The 12614-nt window shown below is 46.2% G+C and overlaps 2 protein-coding genes across 10 annotated transcripts in view; both read right to left on the bottom strand.

Moving 5' to 3' along the window:
* The window catches only part of XRN2 (5'-3' exoribonuclease 2), a 53480-nt gene extending 49943 nt beyond the window's left edge, over positions 1-3537 (bottom strand). Inside the window, exon 1 of one of the 3 annotated variants that reach the window (XM_075035284.1) lies at positions 3372-3537. In XM_075035284.1, the coding sequence (XP_074891385.1) occupies positions 3372-3446 (75 nt within the window). In that variant the 5' untranslated portion in view covers positions 3447-3537. Of the gene's footprint in view, positions 1-2000; positions 2020-3371 lie in introns of those variants that run through there. The other 2 variants (XM_075035282.1, XM_075035283.1) reach the window with 2 other exon arrangements.
* Positions 3538-8424: 4887 nt separating this feature from the next.
* The window catches only part of KIZ (kizuna centrosomal protein), a 52165-nt gene continuing 47975 nt past the window's right edge, over positions 8425-12614 (bottom strand). For 6 of the 7 annotated variants that reach the window (XM_075035275.1, XM_075035276.1, XM_075035280.1 and 3 more), the window contains 2 exons: positions 10441-10484; positions 8425-8655 (listed from right to left, as the gene is read on the bottom strand). In XM_075035275.1, the coding sequence (XP_074891376.1) occupies positions 8552-8655; positions 10441-10484 (148 nt within the window). In that variant the 3' untranslated portion in view covers positions 8425-8551. The remainder of the gene's footprint in view (positions 8656-10440; positions 10485-12614) is intronic. The other variant, XM_075035279.1, reaches the window with a different exon arrangement.

Raw genomic sequence — 12614 nt, 5'->3', positions numbered from 1 at the left:
TTAATCTAAATGTTTACAAATGTGATGAAAAAGACAAGTCTTCTGCTCTGAGAGAAAACTGTACTTAATTGTTACAGATTGCAGATATATTTGCTGTTTAAATTGTGACTGCTTTTAAATAGACAGATCTTAAAGCATTATCCAGAAGCAGCTGGACAAGCTTGTAAGACAAAAATGTAAAATACCCATTCATAGTAAAGACAAACCTGTAAAAGAATCTACTTTATGCTGTCAAAGCTCTACCTGCATCCTTCTGATCAGAAGAACACTGCTTCAAAACATCACAACTAAACGTCACCTCATGGTTACTGAGCAGTGAGGCTATCTTGCCAGCATGGTTACAAATACGACAGGTAACTATTAAAGCTGCTGTCTAAGCCGTCTAACTTTACTGCTGAAACGGATGTTCCTTCATACAAATGAACTTTTGAAGGAAAGGGGGATTTGGTGACTGAAAGGCTTGGACTGTACAGCCAGCTATGATGCTGACTGGAAGCAAAAAAACAAACTGTTCCTCTTTGCAAGTTCCCCGCTTTGGTGAAAAGGGGATAAAGCAAACCAACCAGCGTGAATTGAAGACTAGTAGGATACATACACCCGTTCAGGTGTTAGCACTCTGAAGACCCACAGCCCCAGCTGGGAGAGAGAGAACGCCACATCAACAGTCATATGCTCAATAGGTGTAGCTGGTAGAGAGACATTGTTCTCCAGTTCCCACCAAATACCCTTGCCACCTGCTTTTCTCCAGCAGATGCGAACACAACACATGTACCTGACAGCCCTCTAAACTGAGGGTTACCCAGATCCTCAGAATAGATCACATCAGAGATGACACAAAACCCAAGAGTTTGGTAGTGACCAGAACAATCCCTGCTAGCTGTTAACAGCTTATTCCAGGGTAAACACTCATACGAGCGGCTATTAAGCTACACTTGTAAACCCACAAACCACCTATTTCTATAACAGTTCCCCCAGGCAGACAAATTCTCAAAGCTTACCTATTCACTGGAATAAAAAACTCACTTCTTGCAGCTACAGGTAAAATGAACTTCGTGCTGACAGGCTAACTGAAACCACAATTGCAATAAAAACAAAAGAGTAACTCACAGTTTTAACTGTGCAACATTTGATTAATCCAAACCTATGATTCTGTTTCACTGTCTGAATCTGAAACACAAAAACACTCTGACTGTAACAAGAACTGAAAACCAAAGCTGATCTGTCTGCCATTCGCATACACTGAAATCTTGCTGAAGGCAGGCAGGTAATACAAGCAGTCAAAAAATCCCAGTGTCAATACATAATTCAACCACTTTACTCTCTTTTCCCTGATTGTCTCTACCTTGCCCACACACTTCTATGTCCTTCACAGTAGAGTGTTTCCCAAACGTAAGGCACATCTCTCCCAGGGAATGACAGGAGGTAGCAAAACGGCGGCAGCCACAGCACATGCTCAGCTCTAGGGACATGAACTTTCAAAAACAGTACTACAAAGAAGAGCAGAATGCAGCTGGTACAACTTGACAAAAGATGATAACAATTACTTGGAAAAGCATACAGGAAAAACAGTTTGGGAACCATGAACTCAAGAGTTCATCTTCTCAGAAAAACTTCGGCTAAGTTAGCCCTGAAGAGAGTAACTTGCCATACTCACTACACTGTAAACCTACCACAGTGCAGTTATTCAAATCCAATGCAAGTCTGTGCTGTCACTGAAGGGAGACAGCCCCATCCTCCTTGTCACCTTCCACCTCCTACCACGTCCCTTAGGACAGCACAAGCATTCACACAGCTGCAGTGACGCGCACAAAGGAACCAGCCTATCTAAGAACCTGCCTAGCAAAAACATATAAACAAACATTATTTCAGCTGCGTTACTTCCCAGAAAGGGCTCCCCAGATAACCATACAGACCTCCGCGCTGATGCAAGGGAGAGGATAAATATAAGCCATCAGCCGAAGGCAGTGACCAGCCAGCAAAAAGCAATCAACAAACCGTACCTACTATGAGTTGCAGGTTAGTGAAAACCACCTGTGGGTCCAGCAGCTAGGTTGGGACTAAGTCTTCACCAAAAAGCATCTTCTGTTGCTATGAAAAGCCAAGTTTTAGAGGATGTCTTTGGAAAAATCAGTTCCCTGTCTGGGCAGGAGATATTTCTCCTATACTAGAAAATACCAGCAATGAGACAAAAAAAAGCTGAAGCTCCTCAAGTTTAAAGAGTACAACTACAGACTTGTTTTAAGTCTCGGATGCAAGTGTGACATCCTGTGTTGGTGGACACGTCAAAAAAAATTTAAAAATCAGAGTAAAGTAGGAAGCTGTAGAAAGATGTGAATACATGAAAGACTGACAAAAATAATTAATAAGATCTGAAAATGATACAACTGTAAACTATTCAAATGCTAGGGGAATGTGAGCCCAAGGAAGTGTATGACCATACACACACCCAGATATCGTTTTAATCTTACATAAAACCCGTGCAGCTATAAAGGACAGCCCAGTTCTCCACTGTCTCACTCCTGCACTCACTCTTGTGCTGGCACCCGCTTTCCTGAGCCCACATCACAAGCAGGATCATGGAACCGATCCGCTTCACGGAGACAGACGAGTTTCCAGACCCACAAGATATTTTTAACCATTTACGCTTGCATTTCCTTACTCTTTGCAATACAAGCAGCTTCACTTTTGTTTTCGACAAGTCCTAAAACTTGCTGCAGCTTGTAATTTACACAGAAGTTGCTGACAAGCAGGGGCTACAAAGAACGTACATGGAAACAAAACAAGAAACAGCAAAAAGCATCCCCACTAGACCCTATTCACCACAAATTTTGACAAACACTTTCACAAAGCCTACTTTTTTTTGCCCGAAGCAATACAAAGGCAGAGGCCACCTCGCCGGACAGGGCTCGCATTTCAATCAACCGGCTGAAGATCAGAAAATCGTAGGAGAAACCCGATTCCCTGCCCCAAAACCCCATTCCTCCCAAGCCGCTGAACCGCTCACGCACCCGAGTGAAAATCAAGCAGGTGCGCTAACCTCTCCTCGACACCCGCCACTTTCACCGAGATTAAAACCGTCCAGTCCAAAGAAAACCGGCAAACCCCACCCCCCAAATCCCCCGACCCCCCCGAAAAGGCACCCGGAGCACCCGAGACAGCGAAGACGGGGCTGGAGGCGGCACAGCACGGGCAGGCCCTAAGTACCGGCAAGCGATGCTTCCCAAACTGCCCGCCCCCCCCCCCTCCGGCCTCCCCCCGACCCTCCCCCGACCCGCAGTCACGGGGCGGCCGTCAGAGGGCCCGGCCCCGTCCCGGGACAGGAGGCCGGGGAGGGACGGGACGAGACGGGGCGGGGCGGCGGCGCGCCTCACCTTCTCCTCCACGCAGTTGACGATGATGGAGGGATACTTGCGACTGAGCCAGCGGAAGAAGGCCGGGACTCCCATGGCGGAGCGGGGAACCGGGGCGGCCGGACCGCGGCTCTCGGCGGCGGCGGCGGTGCCGGGCGAGGTGGCGAGCAGCGCTTCCGGGGGCAAAGGGCAGCGCGGGTTACCATGGGGGAGCGCGCGCGCCCGCGGCGGCGCAGGCGGCGCCGGCGGGAGGGGGCGGTCACGTGAGTCGCACGCGGCGGGGCCGCCATCTTAGAGGCGGGCGCGCCCCAATGCGCAGGTGCGGGGCCGAGGGCGCCATGGCGGCTTGAGGGGAGGGGAGGCGGAGGTGCCGCCGTCTGGGCTTCCCCCTGACCTGCCGTGAGGGGCTCGCGGCGTCACCTCGGCCCGGAATCTGTAGGGGAGCTCCTTAGGCACAAAGATGACGGTCGGAAGGGAAAAGTCTGACGCTAGACTGACGTCTGAGGCAGCACCACATGCCGTCCTTGTTCTCAGACGGGGCTCTGTGTGAAAACTTTCCTCCATTAGCTGCCCTGTTAAACAAAAAAGGTAGCTTGCCGTTGTGGGATGGTTTGGGCAGAAGACACATGACAAAAGTGATTCAGGGCATGGCTGCTCTGTCAGAACTAAAGCTGTGAGGCTGCTTTCAGTTTCTGTGAGCCTCTCTCCACAGTAAGGAACTCGGACTGAAGGGTGAGGCTCTGGAAGAGGCCTTTTCACCTTCGAAGGAGGGAGGGAGGTGTTGGCAGCGCTGGCAGGGTGGTGGAAGAGCGGCAGAAGCTGAGGGGATGTGGCCAGAAGCAGCGAGCATAAAATCACTTGGTGCGATTCGTGACAGTGGCAAGAGGCAGCGTAAAGAAACCCCGTCCTATTGCTTTGCCCGTTGCATAAGCAAATACTATTAAGTTAGCAGTTTGACGATGTTGAAATGGAATTAAACCTTCAGGCATTAAATGGGATTAACATGAGGAAGATTTTGTGCTCTGCTGTGTCCTGTCGCTATACATCACCTTCATTAGGAGGGCAGTGACGGGGGCGAGGACATGAAAAAGCAGCCTGGGAATCATTAACAAAAATAACAAAATCTCAGCAGTGCTTGTTGAGTCAATGCCGCTGATTTGGGGAGGGGAGAGGAACCTTGCTACCTTGCTAATTTGCTGTAGAACAAATTAACCCAATATTGTATTTCTCATTATTTTTAGCCTCACTTAGCTGTTGTTAAGCCATTTTCTGGTGTCACTCCTCTTAATAAAATCTGTGACTTGAATAAATTTCCCCAGCAACTTTGTATTGGCACCACATCTGTGGTATCAGCTAAAGATTGTCCTTTATCTGTTCCTTACAAAGTGTACCCTGATTGAAGTTTCCTATTGTAGTGCTTCTCCTCCTGGAATTTAGTATCAAGCACGACAGCTTAGTATTAACATTTTGTTTGTATTGATGGGCAATCAGTTGTTTTTCTGATAATGCTAAAGAAAACAGAAGACAGCAGCACTAGCAAATGCAAATGAAATGTGATCATCTTATCTTATAATTACTTGAGTAAACAAGTGCTGAAAAAATTAATACTGCAACAAACATTTCCTTGAAAAGTCAATCTGCATTTTGCTTAAAAAAAAAAAAACAACAAACAAAAACACCAAACAAAACAAACCCCAAACCCTTACAAATATCCTAAAGCAAAACTCGTGCTGCAGGAACTTGTGACCTGGAATCCTCGGTGAAGGAGTGTGCCCAGTACTTGGTAGATGAAGGCACAGTTTTTTAAGAACAAGATAGGCAAGGCAGAGGCAGCTGAGTGGGAGGGCTGCTGTTGTGCCAGGTGTGCACCAGTGAACTGAAAAAGACGGAGTCTTCTTTTGTGCAAGAAGCAGTAGCAGAGGTCTGCCACTAGAGAAAAATAATCTTGTTGACAAACAGCAGTAACAGTTTCTGCCAAATGTCCGATTTGAAGTGGGGATGAGCTTCTTTCTCGGTGCGACCTTCTTTCCCGGGAAGCGACTGCCAGCTCCGTCGGCTTCCCCATCAGCAACTGAAGGCCCTGCTTCTCTCTGCAAGGTCTCGGAGTCCAGGCTGCATGCCCACACAAGACTCCATTTTGGCTCACCAGACAATGGCACTCATCTGGCAATTTTTTGTCAGCCCCTATGTGCTAACTTGTTTTTGTCAGCGGATGTACAGGGGCATGAGCCGAAGTTTCGCCTAGCAGCTGTGTGCGTGTGACACGTGAAAAAAGACCATAGCACCAAGTCGCTGCACATGCAGAGCAGGAATACGGGAAGACTTTTCGTTACAGTATTTTCCATAGATGAGTGGCATGCTGATTTAAATCTGTTAAGGCTGTATTGATTACAGTTCCCCTGTCCATCACCATCATCTGTCATCGTCTTTGGGCTGCCAGTATGACAGCTGTGAAGGAGCAGAATAAAGTTGACTGGCAGAATGTTTTGCATCTAATGAGTCTGTGCACAATAAGAGTATAATAAATAATGCTCTGGAGGAACTCGGCTATCGCTTGAACACCGAAAGAGAGATATTGCTTTAGCAGAAGCTCCCAAAGCCATCTGTCATCTGTCACGAGTTGCACGTCTGTGGCTGAGCTGGACTGAGGGAATGGAAAGCACCAAAGACTGGTGATGGGTGCCTTGTATCATGCAGAGATATAAAGTGGGCTGACATCAAGAACCCGGAATCACTCAGGAAGAGCTTAAAACTACAAAGGTGCTGTGGATTTGATGCAATGTTACTTAGCAGCACAGGCTGCTAGAGAGACTTTTTCCAGATGAACCTTGGTCTGACATTCACTGAAAAAATCACGTAGCGATAGTCTGTCTGTGGTGTGACATGCTGGTGAGCTTACATTTAGCAGATGGCTAGGACCATCAGGAATGAATTACCACGGCTTAGGGATGATCAGAAAAAAGCAGCAAGGAGTGGTGACCCAGCGAGGTACCAGCCCTCGGATGGTGGGTTCAGACAGTGGTTCTGATACAGGTCTCCTGGGTGACGTTGAGCATGCAGTACACGAAGAACAATAAGCCTCCAACACGCTGCTAGGAGAAGCCCCTAAACCTACTTGGTGGTCCACCAAGAGCAGCAGCGTGCCAGCGTGCCAGCCCTTCCGGTCGCATTGCCATCACATCGCAGAACTTGTTTTCAAGGGTCACAATTTGCAGGACAGTGCTGCGATTCCCATCCCCTGCCCCCCTGAAGCTTTGATAGCCAGGTGTTGGCTGAGGCTGGCCATAGCAATGAAGAGCTGGGAGCTGTGCCACCCTCTCCAGCAGCCTGGCACATGGGAATTGCTGCTTTGGGAAGCAGGAGACCTCCCGTGGTCCCCGTGGGCTGCCTTCTCCTCCCAGCACACCTCCAATCCCTTGACTAACTTGCCCATCACACAACACAGGGGCTTCTCTGCGGGACAGTGGTCCCACAGGATATGGGGAGCTGGTGTGGCAAAAATTGGGAAGGGCAGAGGGATCTTTGCTGTTTTTGTGGCTGAGGCTGTATCAGCTAGCCAGCCTCTGAAGGGAGGGATCACAGGAGTCTTAATCCAAAATAGCCTGTGGTCAAACAGGCACGGAAACCCCAGCACTGTGGGGGAGGACATTAAAGCCTTCAGTAAAGTCCAGCTTCAGTCCTTTAGTCAAGTCCAGCTGTCCCACATGACATCAGCCCTGGTCATACACCCACCCAGCTCTGTCCTTCATGCAGCTGATTTTCCCATTGTTGGAACATTCAGCACTGCACCATTGCCAATGTTAGACTGAAAACCACGAGATTAGGCAAGCCAGCAGACATCTGTACTAAGGGTTTCTTCTCATTTTCAAGCCTTCTGCAAGCCTTTATTTCATATTCTCAAGCTTGTCTCGGACCACACACTTTTTTTATTAAATTGAATATTGTTACCACTTTAAAATTGTTTTTGATGGACTGGGTCCAGAGATTGGTGCCTGTATTCAAAGATGCAGTACTGCTTTGCAGTGGAGTTTAATTGGGGTGCTGTTTTTTGCTTTTGAACTTATCGTAATTATGAACAGATTTTTTTTTAATATGTCCCCTGGTTTCTCCCTTCGAAAGAAAATCTCATGTTTAATGAACTTAATTTTAGATAAAAGGAATTAAAAGGAGAAAATTAAAAATGCATGAAGCTCCTAGAGTCATCCAATTACTGTGATGTCCATACAGCAATGCCAGCATGGATTTTACAAAGCAAGTAAAAGCAGAAAATCACTGGGGCTTGCCACATGTAAATGCCTCTCTATTCTAAAACGTGCCGAATTAGAAATGTACATTTTATGCATTTCTTCTTCTTGATCTGTTGCAGAAGAAGATAAAGATCAAACATGCCAGCCCACCCTGAGTAGCATATGTATGCATACCCAGAATGCTCGCTTTCTTTCTTCAAAACCCCATCTAGCTCTGTAGTCGAAATACCAGAATACATACAAGCAGCAGCAGAGGATAGTCTTTGCATTCACAGTGCAACAAAAGCAGCGATCAGGCTAGTTGGAGGAAGTGGCACTACTGAGCAGTTTCCAGCAAGAGAGAGGCAAGCCGGATTTGGCCGATCAAATAGCACTGTCAGTTCCAGATCACTAGCGATTTGGCTTCTCACCTGTGGCAGCCTCCGCACCTCTGCCACACAGAAGTTACCTGTCACACAGCTGCGTCCTGCACCTGTCCTGCTGGCACCGGGCAGGAGATGCTCACAGTGAGCAGGGGACTGCGGACAAGCAGCACCCAGCCCCAGCAACGAAGAAACAGGACACTACACAGAGGGACCCCGCTGCCTGCCTGAGGAGGAAGTTGTTTTACAGACAGCCCCCACCCTCCGAGGTGATAACGCTCAGAGGCGAGCACTGTGCAAGCATCTCCGAGAAAGCAGGCATCTCAGGACAGATCTTCACTCATCCCCCAAAACCAAATACATCACAAAAAGGCTCAGTCTCACAGGGCAGGTTTGCCATCAGATCAGGAAAACACTTAGCAGTTAAGAGAAAGCACGCATACAGGAAGGCCACGAACAGTACCAACTAATATTTATTTTGTATTTAAATTTTATTTGAATATAAAGCAATAAGCTGCACTTTAAACAGTGGCACTCTCAATATGCACAAGACGATATTGCTTATTTCTTCCCAAAAGCGAGCAGGGGAATCTTAATCATAGAAGTCATCAAATTCGTCTGCTTCTGTGCTGTGAGTTTGTGGGCGCAAAGCAGCCTCAATCTCGGAGCTGCTGTCTTCAGATTCGCCCCAGAAAGCTGAGGGTGAGGAGAAAAAAAAATATGTAAGATCTTTTCCATGTTTATGTCATTTATGTCACAGACATGATCATTTTACAGCTCTCCAGGGGCAGCTAGACACCATGGCTTATAGAGAAGGTCAGAGTTTTGAAGACCGCAAGACCTCGGTGTGCATTTCCGATACAGCGTGCTGTCAATACATCGTGGTCTCCAATACCAGAGCTGCTGTGGCCAAACAGTGGGCTCATTCAGAGGTCCCACTTCATTGTTCCTCAAGGTAGCTTGAGAGAACATTTCCACTCCAAGCAATTTACTTGACCAGCTGCTGCCTGAATTACAGCTTTGTCTATTATGTTCCACTTTCTCCCTCTACTTGACCCTGCGGTGAAGTCACAATCAGAGCATGACATCACAGAGTTGGCATAAAAATGGCAATGATGTCACACATGAAAAATGACCACTTTGAGATGGGATCAAATACAGGCAAGATTGACTTCAAAGAACTGCATGGCTTTAACAAACAGCTCTGGGAATTAGCAAACAATTTCACTGAAATAAACAGAATCATATTTAAATTCAGAGCGCCTGGGAGATTCCTCAATACATAAATTCATTTGACCCGAAAAAAAGTAAAAAGCAGGGCACATGGGGAAGCACAAGTCAAGCCCTCAGTCACTTACAGAGCTGTGCTGTCTGCTTTCAGAGGGCTGCTGTTTGTCCAAAGTCAGTGCAGTAGCCGTGATATCCCAAATGAGGCGTAAGACTCAGAAACAGGGATTCAGGCAGCAGGAGGGAGGAAGGCTGTCATACCTCCTACAGAAATTTCAGCTCATGTTTGGTTGAGGCACCATTAATGCGTTCAGCGCTTTTGATGGCACAAGCTATATAAACATCTTATCTACAAATGGAGCAGCTGCATCTTTCATCCTATATCCCTGGCCCCCTGGACTGCAGGTCTGCACTCGGCTGGGAACATCAGAGCGGTGCCGGCTGCACCCTGCGCTTGCTCCCATGCTTGACACCTGGGCAGAGGCTGAACATGGCTGAAAGGCTCCAAAAAAATGAAACTCCTCAGCAGAGAGGGAAATGGGCTGGGGATGTGAGGGCACCTTTCAAATGGCACCACAGCAGCTGTTTATGGCATCCTTAAACCAGCCCAGACACCACACCTCTAAAATATGTTCTGTACCACTTTGGACTGCATAGTGCCTAAAGCTGGGCTCCAGGCGAAGAGCTGCCTGCTCCCAGCACTGACTTCACTTACAGAAGGCTCCATTAGAGGTGACTTCAGACACCAATGGTCCATATGGTGGTTAAAAGAGAAAAACGAAATGCAGGGGAGAATGAAAACATGCAGGGCCCAAACACCAACTAAAAAAGAAAGCCTGCTTGCTCGTGGAAAACAACTGTTCCAGATTTTTTGTTCCAGGTGCACGGGCACCTTTGTGCGCCTACCTATTGTAACTGTGCAGACACACGGGCTGCTGCCCATCCACTTCTGCAACCCATATTTCAAAGGGAAGATCAAGAAAACGTCAGGTTTTTCCTTCTCTAGGCTTTCTCCCACCTGCTGTTCACTACTGTTTGATTTGATTTGAACCCCGAAGCAAAGATCACTACTCCTTCCACACCACTGACAACTATTTGCTGGCTCCTGTATTGAGACAGGGCCATTCCATGCTTTCCCATCTCCTCATGCCCATATTTTATTCAGTTCCATGATGTTGTCCTTAGATATTTTCTACAATATAAATTACATTTAGAAAGACATCTATTTTAAAGGGCGTAACATTGGTTTCTTACCTTTGGATTTTATAGCAGCTACCATTCCCTTCCTGGTTTCAGTCCTGTAAAAGAGAAAGATTTCAAGTAATCAGCACAATGTGACAAAATTAAAAGAATGTAAGTCAACTTTAAAAAAAAAAACTATGAGGTGGTTTAAAAAAAAATCAGTAACTCCTGTAACTACTTTTTCTTTAAAAATAACTATTTTGTCAAGGGTTTCTTCACCTTTATGTCTTCTAAAAAGTGGAGAAATTAACATGCATCAGGGAGACTGGTCCAGATGTTCAGGCAGCATGAACTGGAGTCATTCCCTGGTAACAGCTCCAATTTACACCAATAGTGAATTAAGGGTACAAAGGATCAGAGCTCCGTCTATCTTTTGCGGCCTTTCAGATAATGCAAAGAAAGTAAAGAAAAAATCCAAACAAAAATAAAAGCACCCCCCACCGATGCTCACTGAACTTCCTTAGTCCCCTTCCTGCCAGTGTCCTCCTCCAGCCCAGCTACTGGGTTCCCATAGCATCATCCACATCCCTATGTAAATGTGCAATCTCCCGGCTGCCTTTGATCTACCTTGATGTATATGCAGTTGCGACTCTGTTCTGTTAAATGACTGCTCTTGTGTCTAGAGCATCACAGGCCCTTTTGAATCTCTCAAACAAGCTGGAATCATTTTGATCTTTTGTGTGTAGCGTGTGTATTGTGTTGGGGCTGTGAAATAATCACATAGGGGCAATGATGTAGGAGAATTAACTGTTATATTAACAGTCCTGCAATAAGCTCTAAAAATAAAGCTTCAGCTGATTTTAATAAGGAAGATCAAATAGGAGATATTTGTGACATTGCTGTGCGAACTAGTAAAATATAAGCAAATGTCAAGCTGCAATTTGAAGCTGTTGTCACAGTCAAAACAGGACTCAATCAGCTGTCAAAAATTCCATATGATTTGCTGCATTTCATTTAAAGACATGGCAGCTAATGCATAGTTGCTTAAAGTGGGGAGTTAAAAATATTCTAACTACTATTGTGGAGGCATTTATGAAGGAGATACAAAAAAAAAAAGAGATGATTCACTGCTTGTCTTGTACCACTGTATTCAGTAAGAATTTGGGATTGCAGCTGGAAAGCTAAACTTCAAGCAGGGGGAAGTTTCATTATGTTACAGCTACCTATGTTACAAGAACTTTTCCTTCTAAATAAGAGAAAGCTCATACTCTTTAAATCACATTCCTTTTCTACAAGCTGTGAATGCCATTAGCACACAGCCTCCCTCTTTGCAGATACACAAAAAATCCCCGAAAGAGAATATTAAATGTAGCCAAAGTTCAACCAAGACACCAAACTGAGGCTTAAGTACTAGTAACAGTAACAATACTAGTAAAGTATTAACAGCGATATAACTAATTATTAGGTTATTAAGTAAAAAAAACTTCAAAATGTTAGCCTTCAGATGTTTGCCTGACATTTTAGCATTAGCAAACCATGCAAATGCCTTTCTCTTTTATTCAGAGTCAAACCCTACGCTACATTACACTTCAACTTCTCGTTCAAATACATTTACTCAACAGTTATTTCCAGTAAGTATTTTAAGTTGGAGCCTCTGGGCTGAGTCCTGCAATATGAACACCCTTAACTCTTGTTCACTTTGGTGAGATTCCATGACCCTCAGCATTTCCCAGGAGGTGCTCCACGTATCCCAGGCTTAGCCCATAAAAATGTGCTCAAGAGGCTGCAACTCTGGCAGCTGGATCATTTTTCCCCTGGGTGTAGAGAGAGAAACCACTTGTTGCTGAGCTACAAATTGAGAGGTGACTTCTGTGGCAGACTGCACAAGAACCATTTTATCTTCAAGTAGTTCAGTAAAACAAGATCAGGCAGCTGGCAGCTACCGCTTCCACCGCCTGCTGCTTCGTCTCCCATTGTCAAGAAGGGAAGAATGTGGGGTTTTGTTATTCAGCCATGCTAGGAGGTCCCTAGAAGTGATTTTTTTGCTCCACTTCTCTCCATGGTTCAAGCCCAGATCAAACACAAGAGGGTTGGTCATTTGGGCCCAGAGCCCCTGCTGTGCTGAAGACCACTGTGCACAACATGGAGCGTGGGACCACCACTGCAGGACTTCCCAGGTCTCAGGCGGCTTGGTCCTCTGGACAACTCGAAGCACTGTGAGGTGCTCCAGGTCTGGCTGAAGGCCA

The sequence above is a fragment of the Buteo buteo genome, chromosome 9 (assembly GCF_964188355.1).
Source record: "Buteo buteo chromosome 9, bButBut1.hap1.1, whole genome shotgun sequence".
NCBI classification, from domain to species: domain Eukaryota; kingdom Metazoa; phylum Chordata; class Aves; order Accipitriformes; family Accipitridae; genus Buteo; species Buteo buteo.
Note: the sequence above shows the minus strand (reverse complement) of the source record. Positions and strands in the feature narration are given on the sequence as shown.